The sequence below is a fragment of the Salvelinus fontinalis genome, chromosome 10 (genome assembly GCF_029448725.1).
Source record: "Salvelinus fontinalis isolate EN_2023a chromosome 10, ASM2944872v1, whole genome shotgun sequence".
Taxonomy (NCBI): Eukaryota; Metazoa; Chordata; class Actinopteri; order Salmoniformes; family Salmonidae; genus Salvelinus; species Salvelinus fontinalis.
Genome location: NC_074674.1, coordinates 14,618,154 through 14,639,164, shown reverse-complemented (window position 1 = coordinate 14,639,164; position 21,011 = coordinate 14,618,154). Strand labels below are relative to the sequence as shown.

The window sequence follows — 21,011 nt, the reverse complement described above, 5'->3', positions numbered from 1 at the left end:
TTCTGAACCACTGCAGCCCTGTCTATTTCCCTCGGCTCTAACCACTGCAGACTGCATAACACTGGGACTACTGGATACTGCTACAATGTGCCTATTCTGTGGGTGGACTCTCCTCCCTCTCTCTGTTCCCCATCCCACTTTCTTTGTTTTTCTCTGTTTCTCGCTCACTCTCTCTCTCTCTTTCGGTCCTTTACTTTCTCCCCCTCTTTTTTCCCCCTTTCCCTCGCTCATCCTCCCACTCCTGTCTATTGTTTCTCATATGACTCAGTTCTATGCTATGCTGCTGTATTTCCCACTAACTCCGAAGCCCGCTTCTCTATCTCTCTGTCTGTGTGTGTGTGTGTCCGTGCATGCGTTTGCCCGTATGTGTGTCCGTGTGTGTGTGTGCACTTGCGTCCCATGTGCAGGTTCCCTTCTCTCCCCAGAACATGCTCAACAGACGCTCGTTCAGTGACGTGCTTCCAGAGTCGCCCAAGTCCGCCCGCAAGAAGGAGGAGGCACGACAGGCCGAGTTCGTCAGGATAGGACAGGTGACACACACAGGGACAGACAACATACAGAGTAGCACAGTCACACTCTTTATCTCATGCACACACTCTCACACTCTCTCTCTCGCTCTGTTGTCCAGGCACTAAAGCTGAAGACCATCGTCAGAGGAGATGCCCCCACCAGTCTGGTCACTACGGGCCTGTGTAGAAAAGAGGTGAGAAGACCAACACACATACACACACTCAGCCCCATGCACTAGAGGTTGACACGGGAGCCTCCCGGGTGGCGCAGTGGTCTAGGGCACTGCATCGCAGTGCTAGCTGCGCCACCAGAGTCTCTGGGTTCGCGCCCACGCTGGGCTGGGTTCGCGCCCAGGCTCTGTCGCAGCCGGCCGCAACCGGGAGGTCCGTGGGGCGATGCACAATTGGCATAGCATCGTCCGGGTTAGGGAGGGTTTGGCCGGTAGGGATATCCTTGTCTCAGTATGTAAAATGTATGCACTCTACTGTAAGTCGCTGGATAAGAGCGTGTGCTAAATGACTAAAATGTAATGTAAAAAAATTAGTGAATATTCATTCCTTTCCAGTCCTCCCGCAACAGTTCTATAACCCTGGAACTTTCCTGTCCCTTCCTGGTAAAAAGTACTCCCGTCCAGTGCTCATTTTTATGTGCAGAAATATGTAAGCTATTGTTTTATTTCGTAATGCAATTGGCGATCGTCTTCCCTATTTTAGTTAAATGCACTGACTGTAGGCCTATTCTAAATGACCTGGAGGATGAGGACAGAGACCCAGCAGGATGGTCGGCTCAGCACCGGCATAATTCTGAAGCTTAGAGCTGAGCACTGCCACATTTTAACATTTACAACACATTAACATTTGTATTTGAATTTATTATGGATCCCCATTAGCTTCCTGTGGTCCAGCAAAATTAAGGCAGTTTATACAATTTTAAAACAGTGTGTTTGTCTGTGAATGTATTGTACTGTGTGCCCTCAGGCCCCTACTCCACCACTACCACATATCTACAGTACTAAATCCATGTGTATGTGTAGTGCCGTATGTTATCGTGTGTGTGTATGTTTGTGTTGCTTCACAGTCCCCGCTGTGTGTTTTTAATCTGTTTTTTAAAATCTAATTTTACTGCTTGCATCAGTTACTTGATGTGGAATAGAGTTCCATGTAGTCATGGCTCTATGTAGTACTGTGTGCATCCCATGGGGACTGTGAAGAGACCTCTTTCTTGTGGGGTATGGATGGGTGTCCGAGCTGTGCCAGTAGTTTAGACAGGCAGCTCAGTGCCTGTAGGACCTGCCTTGTTGATAGTGTTGTTAAGAAGGCAGAGCATCGCTTTATTATAGACAGACTTCTCCCCATCTTAGCTAATACTGTGTCAATATGTTTTGACCATGACAGTTTACGATCTAGTGTTACTCCAAGCAGTTTAGTCATCTTAACTTGCTCAATTTCCACATTATTTATTACAAGATTTAATTGAGGTTTAGTGAGTGTTTTGTTCCAAATACAATGCTTTTATTTTTAGAAATATTTAGGGCTGACTTATTCCTTGCCACTCACTCTGAAACTAACTGCAGCTCTTTGTTGAGTGTTGCAGTCATTTCAGTCGCTGTAGTAGCTGACGTGTATAGTGTTGAGTCATCCGCATACATAGAAACTGGCTTTATTCAGTCAGTGGCATGTTAGTAAAAATTGAAAAAGCAAGGGGCCTAAACAGCTACCCTGGGGAATTCCTGATTCTAACTTGATTATACAGGCTTCCATTAAAGAGCATGCTCTGTGTTCTGTTAGACAAGTAACTCTTTATCCACATTATAGCAGGGGGTGTAAAATCATAACACATATGTTTTCCCAGCAGCAGACTATGATCAATAATGTCAAAAGCTGCACTGAAGTCTAACAAGACAGCCCCCACAATCATTTTATCATCAAGTTCTCTCAGTTAATCATCAGTCATTTGTGTATGTGCTGTGCTTGTTGAGTGTCCTTCCCTATAAGCATGCTGAAATTCTGTTGTCGATTTGTTTACTGTGAAATAGTATTGTATCTGGTCAAACACAATTTTTTCCAGAAGATTACTAAGGGTTGGTAACAGGCTGATTGGTCGGCTATTTGAGCCAGTAAAGGAGGCTATTCTATTCTATTACGGAATGACTTTAGTTTCCCTCCAGGCCTGAGGGCACCCGTTCTCTAGTAGGCTTAAATTGAAGATTTGGTAAATAGGAGTGTCAATATCGTCTGCTATTACCCTCAGTAATTTTCCATCTAGATTGTCAGACCCTGGTGGCTTGTCATTGTTGATAGACCACAATACTTTTTTCACCTCTTCCACACTGACTTTACGGAATTCAAAAGTACAGTTCTTGTCTTTCATAATTTGGTCCGATATACTTGGATGTGTAGTGTCAGTGTTTGCTGCTGGTAGACTGACTGACAACCTGATCCAGGTTGCAAGTACTGGTTACAGTTTGAAGTTTTTTCTTGAGTGGGCAGCTTGATGATAGCCAGTTAATATTTATATCACATACATTATCAAGCACTTCAGACATATTATCCAGATACTGACTGCACTTGGGGGTCTATAGCAGTTTCCCACAAGAATGGGCTTTAGGTGAGGTAGATGAGCCATATTATTTCAACAGTATTTAACAGTAGATCGTCTCTAAGCTTTACATGAATGTGGTTTTGAATATAGACCGCAACACCGCCTCCGTTGGCATTTCTGTCTTTTCTGTAGATGTTATAACCATGTATTGCAACGGTATTATCTAAGGGAGTTTCATAGAAACTAATGTCAGAATATGAATGTCATCTGTTACAAAGTTATTGACTTAATGGACCTTGTTTCTTTTTCTACATATGTTAATATGGGCAATTTTTTAGCACTTTTCTGATTTGCTTGATTGTTTTTGATGCTTAACTGGGAAGCTCATCAGAGGTAGACTTACTCATGTTATTTACATTGGAGCTGATAGTGCAGGGTGAGCTGCATAAAGTGGTCTTCCTACTAGTGCACACCGCCTCAGTACTAACAGTGTAAAAACTCTGGTTTATAGGCTATGATTACTGCTTACAATAGCTGTAGGATAAACATACGTATTCGGTGCAATTAGGGGTACATAAATTAAATGACTTACATTGCGTTTGCCAATGCCCCTAAGATCATTGTCAGAATGGTAGGGATTAACTGAGCTGGTCTTGGATCGTTAACAACATGAACATAATCTTTACCGCAGGATTAGTTGAAAACGTGAACAGTTGGGCTTGACCGTAAAGTTTTTGGGAGTAGAGCAGCTATGTCTCTTCAGCCCGCTTGTCCTGCTCTCCGGATTGTAGCCTATTTGTTTAAACCACACAATTGTTTTTACAAGCCGTGTAACTCGGTTCCTACGTTGTCAAAGACAACTCCATAAAATGTTGCTAAAACACCGCTCTTTCCTTGGCTCTAATGTTAGTGATGGGTCCTTGGCTGCAACAAGACGTTGCAATTCATCTATTGGAGGCTTCATCATCTAGCCTACTGACGTAGAAAAGTATGTGGACACGCCATCAAATTAGTGGATTTGGCTATTTCAGCTACACCCGTTGCTGACAGGTGTATAACATTGAGCAAACAGCCATGCAATCTCCATAGACAAACGTTGGCAGTAGAATTGCCTTACTGAAGAGCTCAGTGACTTTCAACGTGGCACCGTCCTAGGATGCCACCTTTCCAAGAAGTCAGTTTTGTCAAATGTCTGCCCTGCTAGAGCTAACCCAGTCAACTGTAAGTGTGGTTATTGTGAAGTGGAAATGTCTATGAGCAACAATGACTCAGCCACAAAATGGTAGGCCACACAAGCTCACAGAACGGGTCAGCCGAGTGCTGAAGCACGAAACCCATGTCCTCATTTGCAACACTCACTACAGAGTTCCAAACTGCTTCTGGAAGCAACGTCAGCCAAGCAGCCGCACACAAGCCTAAGATCACCATGCGCAATGCCAAGCATCGGCTGGAGTGGTGTAAAGCTCGCCGCCATTGGACTCTGGAGCAGTGGAAATGCGTTCTCTGGAGTGATAAATCACGCTTCACCATTGTGCCAACTGTAAAGTTTGGTGGTGTAGGAATAATGGGGCTGTTTGGTTTGAGCTAGGCCCCTTAGCTCCAGTGAAGGGAAATTGTATCACTACAGCATACAATAACATTATAGATGATTCTGTGCTTCCATGTCACGCCCTGGCATTAGTTATCTTTGTTTTCTTTATTATTTTAGTTAGGTCAGGGTGTGACATGGGGGATGTTTGTGTGTTTTTGTCTCGTCTAGGGTGTTAGTATTGTCTAGGGGGTGTTTGTAGAGTTCATTGTAGGTGTTTATGTAAGTCTATGGTTGCCTAGATTGGTTCTCAATTAGAGACAGCTGTCTATCGTTGTCTCTGATTGGGAGCCATATTTAGGCAGCCATAGTCATTAGGTAGGTTGTGGGTGATTGTCTGTGTGTAAGTTGCCAGTGTCTGCACTTATTGTTTGTATAGCTTCACGTTCGTCTGTTTGTTGTTTTGATTAGTTTGTATAGTTTTCGTTTTCGTCTTCATTAAAGAAGACGAACGTGACATTCCAACTTTGTGGCAACAGTTTGTTTCAGCATGACACTGCCCCCGTGCACATAGCGAGGTCCACATACTTTTGGTCATGTAGTGTATATTAGGCCTAGCCTACACAGTTGTTGATTTTTATGAAATAGTCCACACGTGACATACTTCCACTCCCCAAAAAAATCTGTTTTGAACTATTCCTGTACTGCCCGTTCCTGTGGACTGGTGATCCTGTCCCGAACATGACTCTAGAACTTTACTCCCTTTCCTACCATAGTCCCCCAGGACAAGACCCGCGGGAGTCCTGTTTCCTTGTCAACCTTTACCATGCACTACTTTTTTCTCACCGAGGCCTAGTGGATCACCATGCCATAATAACATATTTACTAACTGTGATATATTCTGTTGTAGCATGCATTGTAACATAATGTAGACGCCAGTTGATATACTGGTAACTACGTGTTTGTGGTTATCCTGTGATGTCCTTTTTTTGTGTGTGTGTGTGTGTGTGTGTGTGTGTGTGTGTGTGTGTGTGTGTGTGTGTGTGTGTGTGTGTGTGTGTGTGTGTGTGTGTGTGTGTGTGTGTGTGTGTGTGTGTGTGTGTGTGTGTGTGTGTGTGTGTGTGTGTGTGTGTGTGTGTGTGTGTGTGTGTGTGTGTGTGTGTGTGTGTGTGTTGCAGCCTTGGGAGTCCCAGTCGTTCTGCAGTACGTTTTCCTATGAGACAGTGTGTGCTGACTCCTGGGGTCAGTCTCTGTTGGTCGCCACGGAAGCAGCAGGGGTCATGATGATAGATGGTGAGGTCATCACACACACTTTGAGCTTATAGAATGAAATGCGCTTTATAATTCGTGGACTATTTTATTATAGCTGTCATATGCATTATTCAATTATCACTTGAATATCAATGGTTCAATCAGCATTGATGTAATCGTACAATTCAACTCTTAACATTCTACTTTCCCTATATTTCAGCTGTCGATCCACTTCTTTCAAACCCAGGTGAGTGGAGCACGGTCAATTCTCCCCATTCAGTGCTACAACTTCTTAGTGTTCAATAGACCTAAATCATTTCATTCAGCCTACTATTTCAGGCAATGTTTTCATTATTGCAGCAACGACATCAGTCAGTGCTTTCATCAATAGTTAGTAAGATCCTGTGCGCTGCATAGGGAATGACCAGTAGACCAATGCATTGTGTTGTGTTGGTAGACGCCCAGGTCCTGCCCCCAGTGCAGGTGTTTGATAGGACCATGGTGGTGAAGCAGATGCATGTTCTAGAGCCTCAGGATCTCCTCATCACCAGGACTGACAAAGGTGGGTGATGGTCTCTTCGTCTCTCTTCATCTCTGACTCTTTCAGTCTCTTATTCTCTCTCCTCCCTCCCTCATTCCCTCAATTATTTTCTATTTCTCATTTTTTGCTTCCTCCCTCTCTCTCTCTCTCTCTCTCTCTCTCTCTCTCTCTCTCTCTCTCTCTCTCCTTCCATCCCTCTTTCTCTGAGTATTTTAGGCTCTTTACTTCTCTCTGTCACTCCAGCAAACACATTGATCTTCCTCTCTGGGCTGAGGAGGCTGACCTATACACATCCACTCTCTGTAGACTGCTGTTTGTGTGTATCCTGCAGGAACAGGTTCTGGGTTGACCTACTGAGATACACTTTCCGCTGTTATCACTCTTCAGATAAGGAGAGAGAAACAGAGAATGTACAAGGGGGGCAAACTCTTATTTTGTATTTATTTAACCTTTGTTTAACTTGGCAAGTCGGTTGAGAACAAATTCTTATTTACAATGACGTCCGACACCGGCCAAACACGGACGACGCTGAGCCAATTGTGCGCCGCCCTATGAGACTCCCAATTACAGACGGTTGTGATACAGCCTGGATTCGAACCAGGGTGTCTGTAGTGACGCCTCTAGCACTGAGATGCAGTGCCTTAGACCACTGTGACACTCGGGAGGAAGGGAGTGAGGGAGAGACACGCAGTCAGACAGAACAGAAGAAATGCTCATCCTAATGTTTGTTTTCATTTCTATATATTGTAAAGAGAACATTCCAGGTTGTTTATCATATAGTTGTTTTAGCACCAATCACAAAAGCCAGTCTTGTATTTCCATACACTGTAATGTATTCACCAGAACATTGACAGACCTCACTAAATTGTGACATATGTCAGAGCATCCCCTAGATTAGCTACTACCAGTGATAGGATTCCATAGTGATTTAATTAAGCCTATTTTAACCTCAAATCAAGTGTTATTTGTCATATGCTTCCTAAACAGGTGCGTGTACACTAACAGTGAAATACTTACGGGCCTTTCCCAGCAATGCAGAGTGAAAAAAAGAGAAATAGTAACACAAGGAATAAATACGCAATGAGTAACGAAAACTTGGCTATTGCGATGGAGACGCAGGGAGTCAGGAAGCAGCTGCAGTCGGTGAGTTTAATAGGACCGAACAGAGTGAACACAAAACCAGGAAGAGCGTCTAAAGATGAAAAACACTGCCTAATGGGGGATACAACGGAGCGCTGGATAAAGGGGAAGTAATCAGAGGGTGATGAAGTCCAGGTGTGTCATGATGGGTTACCAGGACCGGTGGTGCGTAGACCGGCGACGTCTAGTAGACGGGGATACAAGGTAATTGAGGTAGATATCTACATATAGGTAGGGATTAAGTGACTAGTGACAACAGGTGACAACAGGATAAGTGACAAAGTGACAAAAGGATAGATAATAAACAGTAACAGCAGCATATGTGATGAGTCAAAATAGTTTGTTCAAAAAATGTCAATGCAGATAGTCTGGGTAGCTATTGGTTAACTATTTAACTAACTATTTAATAGTCTTATTGCTTGGGGGTTGAAGCTGTTTAGGGTCCTGTTGGTTCCAGACTTAGTGCATCAATATCGCTTGCTGTTCGGTAGTAGAGAGAACAGTCTAGGACTTGGGTAGCTGGAGTCTTTAACAATGTTTAGGGACTGCCTCTGACCCCGCTTGATATAGAGGTCCTGGATGGCAGGGAGCTCGGCCCATGTGATGTACTGGGTTGTACACACTACCCCTTGTAGCGCCTTGTGGTCGGATGCCAAGCAGTTGCCGTACCAAGCGGTGTTGCAGCCAGTCAAGATGCTCTCAATGGTGCAGCTGTAGAACTTTTTGAGGATCTTAAGGCCCACGCCCAATCTTTTCAGCCTCCTGAGGAGGAAAACATGTTTTCGTGCCATCTTCATGACTGTTGGTGTATGTGAACTAGAGGTCGACCGATTAATCGGCATGGCCGATTTAATTAGGGCCAAGTTCAAGTTTTCATAACAATCGGTAATCGGCATTTTTGTATGCCGATTATGGCCGGTTACATTGCACTCCACGAGGAGACTGCGTGGCAGGCTGACTACCTGTTACGCGAGTGCAGCAAGGAGCCAAGGTAAGTTGCTAGCTAGCATTAAACTTATCTTATAAAAAACAATCAATCTTAATATAATTACTAGTTATCATCAACCATGTGTAGTTATTACTAGTTTGTCTAGCTTGTGCTCTGTTGCTTATAATCAATGTGGTGCCTTTTAATTTATCATCGAATCACGGCCTACTTCGCAAAACAGGTGATGATTTAACATGCGCATTCATGAAAAAAGCACTGTTGTTGCATGCCAAAGTGTACCTAAACATAAACATCAATGCCTTTCTTAAAATCAATACACAAGTATATTTTTTTAAACCTGCATATTTAGTTAACCTCTCTGGTACAAGTGGGGACGGTGGCGTCCCACCTCGACAACAGCCGGTGAAATTGCAGGGCGCCAAATTCAAAACAACAAATCCCATAATTAAAATTCGTCAAACATACAAGTATTATACACCATTTTAAAGAGAAACTTCTTGTAAATCCAACCACAGTGTCCGATTTTCAAAAAGGCTTTCAGCGAAAGCACACCATGCGATTATGTTAGGTCAGCGTCTAGTCACAGAAAACCATACAGCCATTTTCCAGCCAAGGAAAGGGCTCACAAAAGTCAGGAATAGCAATTAAATGAATCACTAACCTTTGATATTCATCAGATGGCACTCATAGGACTTCATGTTACACAATACATGTATGTATGGTTCGATTAAGTTCATATTTATATCCAAAAATCTTAGTTTACATTGGCATCCAGTGAAAGTGCAGAGCCACATCAAATTACAGAAATATTCATCATAAGCATTGATCTAAGATACAAGTGTTTAACATACATTTTAAGATAAACTTCTTAATGCAACCGCTGTGTCAGATTTCAAAAAGGCTTTACGGCGAAAGCACACTTTGCGATTATGTTAGGTCAGTGCCTAGCCACAGAAAACCATACAGACATTTTCCTACCAAGGAGAGGTGTCACAAAAGTCAGAAATAGAGTGAAAATTAATCACTTACCTTTGATCTTCATCTGATGGCACTCCCAGGTCTCCATGTTAGACAACAAATGTTTGTTTTGTTCGATAAAGTCCATAATTTATGTCCAAATACCTCCTTTTTGTTCACGCGTTTAGTCCAGGAATCCAAAATGCACACGGCGTGAGCACAAAGTCTAGACAAAGTCAAAAAAGTTCTATTACAGTTTGTAGAAACATGTCAAACGATGTATAGAATCAATCTTTAGGATGTTTTTATCATAAATCTTCAATAATATTCCAACCGGACAATTCCTTTGTCTTTAGAAATGAAAAGGAACGGAGCTCGTGCTCATGGCCACTAAACTAAAGGCTTTCAACCAGACCACTGGTTCAAACAGCTCTTATTCGCTCCCCCTTCATAGTAGAAGCCTGAAACAAAGTTCTAAAGTCTGTTGACATCTAGTGGAAGCCTTAGGAAGTGCAATCTGACCCCATAGACACAGTTTATTGGACAGGCAATCACTTGAAAAACTACAAACGTCAGATTTCCCACTTCCTGGTAGGATTTTTCTCAGATTTTTGCCTGCCAAATAAGTTCTGTTATACTCACAGACATCATTCAAACCCCTACCCCTACACCGGTCAACAGCCCTGCACCCAAATCCAGATAGCTGATGTTCTGAAAAAGTTGCAAAATCTGGACCCCTGCAAATCAGCTGGGCTGGACAAACTGGACCCTCTCTTTCTAAAATTATCCGCCATGCTCTTCAACCGATCGCTGCCCACACCTGGCCGCCCGTCCAGCATCATTACTCTGGACGGTTCTGACTTAGACTATGTGGACAATTACAAATACCTAGGTGTCTGGTAAGACTGTAAACTGTCCTTCCAGACTCAAATTAAGCATTTTCAATCCAAAATCAAATCTAGAATCGGCTTCCTTTTTCGCAACAAAGCATCCTTCACTCATGCTGCCAAACATACCCCCGTAAAACGGACTATCCTACCGATCCTTGACTTCGGCGATGTAATTTATAAAATAGCCTCCAACACTTTACTCAGCATATTGGATGCAGTCTATCACAGTGCCATCCGTTTTGTCACCAAAGCCCCATGAACTACCCACCACTGCGACCTGTATACTCTCCTTGGCTGGCCCTCGCTTCATATTCATCGCCAAACCCAGGTGATCTATACGCCTTTGCTAGGTAAAGCCCTGCCTTATCTCAGCTCACTGATCACCATAGCAGCATCCACCCGTAGCACATGCTCTGGCAGGTATATCTCCCGGGTGGCGCAGTGGTCTAGGGCACTGCATCGCAGTGCTAGCTGCGCCACCAGAGTCTCTGGGTTCGCGCCCAGGCTCTGTCGCAGCCGGCCGCAACCGGGAGGTCCGTGGGGCGACGCACAATTGGCATAGCGTCGTCCGGGTTAGGGAGGGTTTGGCCGGTAGGGATATCCTTTTCTCAGTATGTAAAATGTAATAAAATGTATGCACTCTACTGTAAGTCGCTCTGGATAAGAGTGTCTGCTAAATGACTAAAATGTAAATGTAAAAATGTATATTTCACTAGTCACCCCCAAAGCCTATTCATCCTTTGGTCGCCTTTCCTTCCAGTTGTCTGCTGCCAATGACTGGAACGAATTGCAAAAATCACTGAAGCTGAAGACCCATATCTCCCTAACTAACTTCAGGCACCAGCTGTCAGAGCAGCTCACAGATCACTGCGCCTGTACATAGCCCATCTGTAAATAGCCCATCCAACTACCTTATCCCCCATACTGTTATTTATTTTGCTCCTTTGCACCCCAGAATCTCTACTTGCACACTCATCTTCTGCACATCTATCACTCCAGTGTTTAATTACTATATTGTCATTATTTCGCCACTATGGCCTATTTATTTCCTTACCTCCCTTATCCTACCTCATTTGCACACACTGTATATATACTTTTTCTATTGTATTATTGCCTGCATGTTTGTTTATTCCATGTGTAACTCTGTGTTGTTGTTTGTGTTGCACTGCTTTGCTTTATCTTGGCCAGGTCGCAGGTGTAAATGAGAACTTGTTCTCAACTAGCCTGCCTGGTAAAAATAAAGGTTAAATATTTAAATGAAATAGTGATGAGCTTGGAGGGCACTATGGTGTTGAACGCTGAGCTGTAGTCAAATGAACAGCGTTCTCACGTAGGTAAAATTCACAAAATAGCACAATTAGTCAGGAGCCTGTAAAACAACCGCTATTCCTTCCAGCGCCATGCTGTCATCTCACACAATGCTGTGACAATAGTCCAATATTGCCTGGTTATGTTCTCAATGTATCAGCACATGGGTGGTTTGTGAGTGGGTACAGACAGATGTTACAAAAACATGTAAACAGAAGAAAACTGTCAACTTTCTGGAATTTTTCCAGTTTTGTCATGAGACTGTGTGGGACTGTGTGGTTTGATATGCTGCCCGATAGACCACTGAGGAAGACTATAACAGAAACGAGGAAGAACAGAAGAATAAGGGATTTGATGAAGATGATTTGATGAACACTGGTGGTTTGTAGGTGAATATCTATCAAATCAATCAAATGTATTTATAAAGCCCTTTTTACATCAGCTGATGTCACAACGTGCTCGACAGAAACCCAGCCTAAAACCCCAAACAGAAAGCAATGCCGGTGTAGAGGCTCAGTGGCTAGGAAAAACTCCCTAGAAATGCAGGAACCTAGGAAGAAACCTAGAATGGAACCAGGCTCTGAGGGGTAGCCAGTACTCTTCTTGCTGTGCCGGGCAGAGATTTATAAGAGTACATGGCCATTTTAAGGCCAGATCGTTCTTCAAGATGTTCAAACGTTCATAGATGGCCAGCAGTGTCAAATAATAATCACAGTGGTTGTAGAGGGTGCAACAGGTCAGCAGTAAATGTCAGTTGGCTTTTCATAGCCGAGCATTCAGAGGTTGAGACAGTAAGTGCAGTAGAGCGGGAGAGAGGGTCAAAAACAGCAGGTCCGGGACAAGGAAGCACATCCGATGAACACGTCAGGGTTCCATAGCCATAGGCAGATCAGTTGAAACTGAAGCAGCAGCACAACAAGGTAGTATGTCTGGTGAAAAGTCAGTGTTCCATAGCCACGGGCAAAATAGCAGAAACTGGATCAGCAGCACAGCCAGGTTGGACGGGGACAGGCCAGGAGTTGTCAGGCCAGGTAGTCCTGAGGCATGGTCCTAGGGCTCAGGTCCTCTGGGAGGGGGAAGAGAGAGTGATGGGAGAATTAGAGGTATCATACTTAAGGTCACACAGGACACCAGATAAGACATGAGAATTACACCAGACTGACCGTAGCCCCCTGGCACATACTGGAGACTGAGACGGGGGGGGGGGGGGGGGGGGTCCGAGGATACCCCCAGACAGAGCCAACCAGGCAGGATATAACCCTACCCACTTCGCCAAAGCACAGCCCCCACACCACTAGAGGGATAACAGACCACCAACTTAATACCTTGAGACAAGGTTGAGAATAGCCCACGAAGATCTCCCCCACCGCACAAGCCCGAAGGGGAGCTAAACCGGACAGGAAGATCTTGTCAGTAAATCAACCCACTCAAGTCGAGCGTATCGAAAGCCTGGCACGAAGTGACACACCCCTCCTTGGGATGGCATGGGAGAGCACTAGTAAGCCAGTGATTCAGCCCCCCCTTATAGAGTCAGAGGCACAGTGGAGAGAGGGGAACTTGCCAGGCAGAGACAGCAAGGGCGATTCGATTCTTCACTCCAGTGCCTTTGCACCCCTGGTCGAGACTACCATATGTCTGAAACACAGGCTCCCAGGGTAAGCAATTTTGGGGCTTAACCATGTTTCATCGAAATGTACAGCTAGCTGTGTCTCGTACGCATAGCTGTGAAAATTGACATTGTGGTTCCGAATGACATCACCTAGAGGTAGAATATATAGTGAAAACAATAGTGGTCCTAAAACGGAACCGTAAGGATCACCTAAACTTACCATTTAACTTACCACCTAAACCATCCACCTAGACGAACTGATATCTTTCCGACAGTTAAGCTCTAAACCAGGCAAGACCAATTAGGGTTTCCAATCCCTCCAAAATAATGTGGTGATCAATTGTGTCAAAAGCGACATAAGGTCTAGGAGCACAAGGACAGATGCAGAGCCGCGATTAAAAGGTAATTTACCACCTTCAAAAGTGAGGTGTCAGTACTAAAATCAGACTGGTGCATTTCGTATGCATTATTTGTCTTCAGGAAGGCAGTAAGTTGCTGCACAACAGCTTTTTTTATATATATATATTGAAAAGAATAGAGGATTCGATATAGGCCAACTTTTTTATTTTTTTCGGGTGAAGATTTGGCTTTTTCAGGAGAGGCTTTATTACTTTATTTGGTACACATCCGGGGGACAGGGAGCAATTATTATGGTCAACATAGGGCCAAGAACAGGACGTACGGCTGGGGAATAGGGTCCAGTAGGTAGCTGGAAGGTTTAGAGGCCATGACTATTTTCGTGAATGTGTAGAGATACAAGATTAAAAAACTTGGCCACTTAACGAAGATCAGTCTTTACAGGGCTAAAAGAAAAAGAATATAACATTTACTGTTTACAGGAAACTGACTCTACATCCTTAGATGAAGTTGTGTGGATAAAGGAATGGGGTGGTGAAATAATTTTCTGTCATGAACAAAAGAACTCAAAAGGTGTGATTTAATTAACAAAAATTTCGATTTGAATATGCAAATAGTCAGGAATTACTTTCTAATATGAAAGTGGATGAAAAATAGATTTGGCTCATTAATCTATATGATCCAGATCATGATGATCCATACTTCTTCGAAAATATGTATACCAATTTATTGAACTTGCAGGCAACAAATGATCAAATCATTATGGTAGGAGACTATAACATAGTGTTAAGTACCTCAATGGACCGTAAAGGAAGTCACTCTACAAACTATCGTAACCGTGCCCTTAAGAAAAATATTATGGACACATTAGAAATAGTGGATAATTGGAGACTAAAAACCCCGACCTAGTGAGATATACAGTCCATGGAGGAGACTTAATCAAGCTAGTCGTCTTGACTACTTTCTTGTCTCTTTCTCTCTTGCATCAAAGGTTAAAAAAGTTTTAATAGGAGACAGAATGCGATTGGATCATCATCTAATTGGCCTTCATATAACTCTCATAGAATTTCCACGTGGACGGGGATATTGGAAATTTAATCAGTTTACTGGAGGACAACTTATTTTTAACTAAGACAAAATAACTAACTGAATTGTTATTGTTTGGGATACCTTTAAATGTACCTTCAGGAGGTCATTCAATTCAATATTCATCAATAATTAAAAAAGCAGTTTCTAGCTAAAGAGACAAGACTAACAAGGGAAAAACATGAACTAATAGTACAGGTAGATGAAAATAAAAACGATACTACAGAGATACAAAGAAAGTTAGAGGAAAAACAAAAAGACCTTGAATTTATTCAGTGTAATCCATTACAAAAATTAAGCAAACTGGATGAAATATGGAGAAAAATGCACAAAATTATTCCTGAATCTCCAATACGCTAACAGATGGTTTTTTTTCCGTCTCATCCTCTCCCACTGAATGAAGATTACGATAAGGAATTCTTTCCAAATAAAACATTTCAATAAAATTAACAAATGTACAGAAAGGTCAGTGTGAAGGCCAAGTTACAGAGGATTAACTTCTTGAGGCTATTAAATCCTTTCAGTCTGGAAAAACCCCAGGGCTTGATGGCATACCGGTAGAGGTATATCAAGCATTTTTGATATACTAAAAGCTCCATTGTTAGATTGTTTTAATTACTCCTATAGAAATGGTAGTCTGTCAGGTACTCAGCAGGAAGGTCTGATTTCTCTATTATTAAAACAAGACCCAGATGGCAAATATAAAGATCCAGTCGATCTAAAAAAAACTGGAGGCCTCTTACACTTCAATGTTCTCTAAGAAGCCAGGCCTGGTATTTATAGCGAATTTTGAAAAGGCATTTGATAAAGTAAGACTGGATTTTATTTATAAATGCCTGGATTTTTTCAATTTCGTGATTCTCTTATAAAATGGGTAAAAATAATGTATAGCAACCCCAGGTTGTAACAGTATAGCAAAATCAGATCCAATAACAACATTAGCAGATTAGAAATCCAAGGCTTAAAAACAAAGGTGTCCATGTATGCCAATGACTCAAGTTTTATATTAAGTCCGCAAGCTAGATCCCTGCAATGTCTCATTGAAGATCTAGATAACTTTTCTGTACTCTCTGGACTAAAACCTGATTATGATAAGTGTACAATATTACGTATTGGATCTTTAAAAAATACAACTTTTACATTACCCTGCAGTTTACCAATAAAATGGGCTGATGGTGAAGTAGACATACTTGGTATTCATATCACAAAAGATATAAATAAGCTCTCCACAATGAATTTCAATAGAAAACTTGTAAAAATAGACAAGATCCTGCAACCATGGAGAGGTCTATTTATGGAAAAACTGCCCTGTTTTAACTCCTTAGTCATATCTCAGTTACTTATGGTGCTGCTTACGCCTGCTTATTCGTTTTTCAAATCAAATGAGCAAAAAATATTTTGCTTTATCTGTGACGCTAAACCAGACAAAATAAAGCGTGCCTATCTATATAATGAATATGAATTGGTTGGGTTGAGATTATTAAATATAAAATCACTAAACCTCTCTCTAAGCTTAACTTATTCAAATGTTTTACTTGAACCCTAAATGGTTCTTAAGTAGATTACTAATAAAAGCTCATCCACTGTTTAAAATGGCCTTTTTGCCTTTGTGCAGATTGCCATGTCTCATTTTCGATTAATTGAAAATGATACTTTTTCGAAGTATGTCTCTTTTTCAAACAAGCATTGCCGATCTGACTACAATTTCAATTTCATCCCCCTGAAAAGAGAACAAATATTACAACAAATATTAAAGTCAAAATAAAACATACAAAGTTACTTTGAGGGGCAGTGTTTTTACAGCTAAGGCCGGTTTGTCTGAGGCTGATGCCGTGCAGGGGTTTGTACACATGCATATACACACGCTCTCATTCAAATACACGCATACACAGACACACACATGTAATAGTGCCAGACATGCACTCAAACATATACAGTTGGCATTGCTGTTATGATTTTAGTTGTTCTTGGTGTCCTTTGTTTTGTTTTGTTTTTTTGTATTGTATTGTTTGCTTTTTCTTTTTTCTTAATTTTCTTGGTTGAGGGGTTCTTGGGGGTGGGGAATGGAATTAATTGTATGTATTTTTCTTTTTTATTCTTGGGTGGGGACTGTGGGAGGGGTCTCGGATGGTTGAGGGTCAGCTATTGGGGAACTGTGGGGGGGATCTTGGAGGGTTTGGGTTCACGTTTTTTGGCCTGGTGGGAGATCTGTCAACGTGCCCTTGAGCAGGGCATTGACCCTGGATGCTTCTGTGTGTCGCTCTGAATGGGAGTCTGTTGGATGACTGGTGTGGTGTAATTGTTGAGCGGCTTCACTGCAAGTATATTGTATGTTTCGGATATTAAAAATAAAAATAAAAATATATATATATAACTTGAGTGTCTCTATTGATCCTAGGTCCTGGCAGTTCTGTGCAGATTCAGGACAACTGAGTTATGGAGAAATATGCATATTCAAAGAGGAGTCCGTAATTTGCTTTCTAATGATCAATATTTTTTTCGTTGAAGAAGTTAATGAATTCATCACTGCTGAAGTGAAGGCCATCCTCACTTGGGGAATGCTGCTTTTTAGTAAGTTTTGTGACAGTATCAAAAATACGTTTTCGATTGTTTTTATTCTCCTCAATCAGATTGGAAAAGTACGATGATTGAGCAGCAGTGAGAGCTCTTTTATATTGCACGGTACTGTCTTTCCAAGCTAGTTGGACTTCCGTTCCAGTTTCTGAAAGATTACTTCAGGGCTCGGGTATTTTCTGTGTACCAGGGAGCAATTTTTTTGTGTCAAATGTGTTTTGCTTTTAGAAGTGCGACTGCAAGGTTAGGTTTAGATCCTTGGTTAGGTGGTTAACTGATTTTTGTATTCCAACGTCCTTGGGTAGGTGGAAGGAGTCTGGAAGGTTGTCCAAGAATTTATAGCGCAGCTTTTGATAATCCTTGGTTAGGGTCTGAGCAGATTATTTGTGGCGATTGCAAACGTAATAATATGGTGGTCTGATAGTCCAGGATTATGAGAAAAAAATATTTAGATCCCCAATATTTCTTCCATGGGACAAAACAAGTTCCAAGGTATGATGGTGGCAATGCGTAGGTCCCGAGACATGTTGGACAAAACCCACTAAGTCGATGTTGAGTAAAGCCTTCTGGAGTGGGTCTGTGGACTACTGTGGAATACTACTATAGAATCACAGAATTTTTGTTATTTATGAATTGGTTTTTGAAGATGTGTTGTTTTCCAGGGAAGGATGCGCGTCTCTATGTGTTCAGACTAAGCATGCTCAAGAGAGGCCTGGAGGAGAGGCAGCTGGTTCGCACCAAGTGTGACAGCCGAGAAAACAAACTGGAGAAGACCAAAGGTACACACACAAGCAGGCATACGCACGCATGCACACACATACACACATATTTGTTTTACTATCTTTGTGGGGACCAAACAAATGATTCCCATTCAAAATCCTAACCTTAACCCCTAAACATAACCCCTAACCCGAATTGAAACCCTAAACTTAACACCTAAGACTAAAATAGCCTTTTTCCTTGTGGAGTACTGGCAAAATGTCCCCACTTGTCTGAATTTTCCTTGTTTTAAAACTAAAAACGCACACACTCAGCGCACGGTCCCGTTCCCAGGCAGTGTGCCAGTTCAGTGAGGTGTAGTAGAGTAGAGCGTCCGGCCACAGCCACAGCACTGATCTGTGGAACAGTCCCTGAGGAGAGGACAACACCCCCCCTACTACACACTGTATGGCCTCTCCAATACAACCACAGTACGTGGGTGTGTTTGGGGTTTTGGAGGGGGAGGAAGGGTGAGCATGAGTGTGTGTGTCTCGGAAAAGAGATTAGAGGAATAGAACCTGCTGCATTTCTATATGTAAGGACCAGACCAGATCCAATATGCCACTCAGGTAGAGGAAGCACTTCTTAGACAATGAATGAGAAAGAGACAGAGAGGGAAAACTCTCTCTCTCTCTCACCCCTATCCCCCCTTCTGTCTCCCCCTCACTCCTACCCTTCTGTCTCCCCATCACCCTCCCCCTCTCTCCTTCCCTCCCCTACTGCCCCTACCCCAGGGTGTCACCTGTACTCTATCAACACCCACCACGGGTCAGAGTTGAGGATCGTGGCAGCCATCAGAAACAAGCTCCTCCTCATCACCAGGAAACAGCCCCGCCCCGATGGCATGGGCGCCGCCGCAACCGACTCGCCCGTGGACCAGTTTCAGTACATACGGGTGGGGTCATTTTTACACACAAGCGGGGACACACAACACGCGCTTTACACAGAAACACACAGACTACACTTTCCACTATCGTGCACAGTAGTTCTTTACCATAACCATTTTGAATGACTGAATGAGTTCAACGTAACAATCAGTATTTTAGAGTCAACTTTCATTGTGGACCAGCGAGAGTATGTCACCACAGCTAAACCTAATAAGGAATGGGGCTAGTGGATGAGGAGAGGCGCAATAGCCTAAACTACATGCACGCTGACTGTGTGAGACCTGTGGGAGCCCCATGTGGGAGCCCCATGTGGGAGCCCCATCCTCCTGATAAGTCCCCCTCCGTTACAATTTAGTCATTTAGCAGACGCTCTTATCCGAAGTGCCTTGCTCAAGGGCACATCAACACATTTTTCACCAAGTCAGCTCAGGGAGTCAAACTAGCAACCTTTTGGTTAGTGGCGCAACGCACTTAACCGCTAGGCTACCTGCCGCCCTGTCCTCTAGGAAATCTGTCTGTGTGAAACTCCGGTGGTGATGGCTTTGGTGGATGGTCCTACAGGGGAGAACGACAACATGATCTGTGTGGCCTACAAACACCAGTTTGACCTGATCAACGAGAGCACCGGGGACGCATACAGGCTGCACCACGTAGACGCCAACCGAGTGAGACCTCCAACCATTTACCTTCCATTTATCTTCAGTGTACCTGGTTGGTTAACTGAGAACAGAGCTCAACAATGGAAGAGTTACAGTTTAGGGGGAGACGAGTTGAAGACGGGCCAGTGAATGATAATTGAATAGAATGAATGAATGTACTTTCTTCATAATTGAATCAAATAAATTCAATACTGTGTTCTTCTCTGCCGTGTGCACACAGGTCAACTTTGTGGCAGCCATCGATGTGTACGAGGATGGGGAGGCTGGTCTTTTGTTGTGTTACAATTGTGAGTCTCTATTTATCCCTTATTTTACATCAAAGTATAAATATTTATCTGGGGTGTTTCTACATTCTAATATACAGTAATATTAGAATATACACTGACTATACAAAACATTAAGAACACTCTTCATCACATAGACTGACCTGGTGAATCCTGGTGGAAGCTAGGATCCATTATCGATGAAAATTGTTAAATACACTTCAATCAATGTAGATGAAGGGGAGGAGACAGGTTAAAGAAGGATTTTTAAGCCTTGAGACTTGGATTGTGTATGTGGGCCATTCAAAGGGTGAACGGACAAGACACAATATTTAAGTCCCTTTGAACAGGGTATGGTGGTCGGTGCCAGGCGCACCGGTTTGGGTCAAGAACAGCAATGCCGCTGGGGTTTTCACGCTCAACAGTTTCCCATGTCTATCAAGAATGGTCCTTTCTTGATATGGTGCAACTCAATATTAGGAAGGCGTTCCTAATGTTTGGTATACTCAGTGTCTATTGTCCATTGTCGTCAACCCGCAAATATCTGTTCGTATAAGATTACTTTACAAATATGTAAGTTGCGTCCCAAATGACCCAAATTATAGTATCCTATGGGCTCTGGTTAAAAGTAGTGCACTGTATAGTGAATAGGGTGCCATTTGGGACATATACATGGTTTAACGACTGAAATTAGATGTCTTAGCTCTGTCTCTCTCGCTCTGCTGTACAGATATCTGTTCCTATAAGAAGGTGTGTCCGTTCAACGGCTCCACGCCCATGATCCAGTCCAACGCGTCTGACTTCCACTTCAGCTGGAACCAGATGCCCAATGCCATCGGTGAGTAGTACTGGTAACCATAGCAACCAGCAGTCCCACCCCTCCCCGCTCCCGCGGTCAGCCCAGCCTCCGGCCCTGGTCTAAGCCCCGTCGCCATGGTAACATGCAGCGGGTGGCTACTGAGGCTAGGTCGTCGAGTGCGTTTGTCCGTGTCTGTGCTTCTGTGTGTTTGTTCCTGATGACTGATGAAAGCAGAGAATGGCCGACTAAAGAGACATTACTTTTTGACTTAAATAAATATGACATGAACTACAGTTTCTCTTCTACATGTTTGTGTGTGTATGTTTGTACTGTGATGCTGCTTTGACAAACCAATTGTCCCCTTGGGATGAATTAAGAAACTATCATTACCTATTGTCTATTA

General features: G+C 42.9%; 1 protein-coding gene across 5 annotated transcripts in view; it reads left to right on the top strand.

The window, feature by feature from the left end:
• The window catches only part of LOC129863668 (GTPase-activating Rap/Ran-GAP domain-like protein 3), a 165,598-nt gene that overhangs the window by 122,667 nt on the left and 21,920 nt on the right, over nucleotides 1–21,011 (top strand). For 4 of the 5 annotated variants that reach the window (XM_055935798.1, XM_055935801.1, XM_055935800.1 and 1 more), the window contains exons 16-25: nucleotides 408–530; nucleotides 629–703; nucleotides 5,758–5,872; nucleotides 6,051–6,077; nucleotides 6,288–6,392; nucleotides 17,904–18,020; nucleotides 18,735–18,895; nucleotides 19,394–19,552; nucleotides 19,767–19,833; nucleotides 20,540–20,647. In XM_055935798.1, coding sequence (XP_055791773.1) covers nucleotides 408–530; nucleotides 629–703; nucleotides 5,758–5,872; nucleotides 6,051–6,077; nucleotides 6,288–6,392; nucleotides 17,904–18,020; nucleotides 18,735–18,895; nucleotides 19,394–19,552; nucleotides 19,767–19,833; nucleotides 20,540–20,647 — 1,057 coding nt within the window. The remainder of the gene's footprint in view (nucleotides 1–407; nucleotides 531–628; nucleotides 704–5,757; nucleotides 5,873–6,050; nucleotides 6,078–6,287; nucleotides 6,393–17,903; nucleotides 18,021–18,734; nucleotides 18,896–19,393; nucleotides 19,553–19,766; nucleotides 19,834–20,539; nucleotides 20,648–21,011) is intronic. The other variant, XM_055935799.1, reaches the window with a different exon arrangement.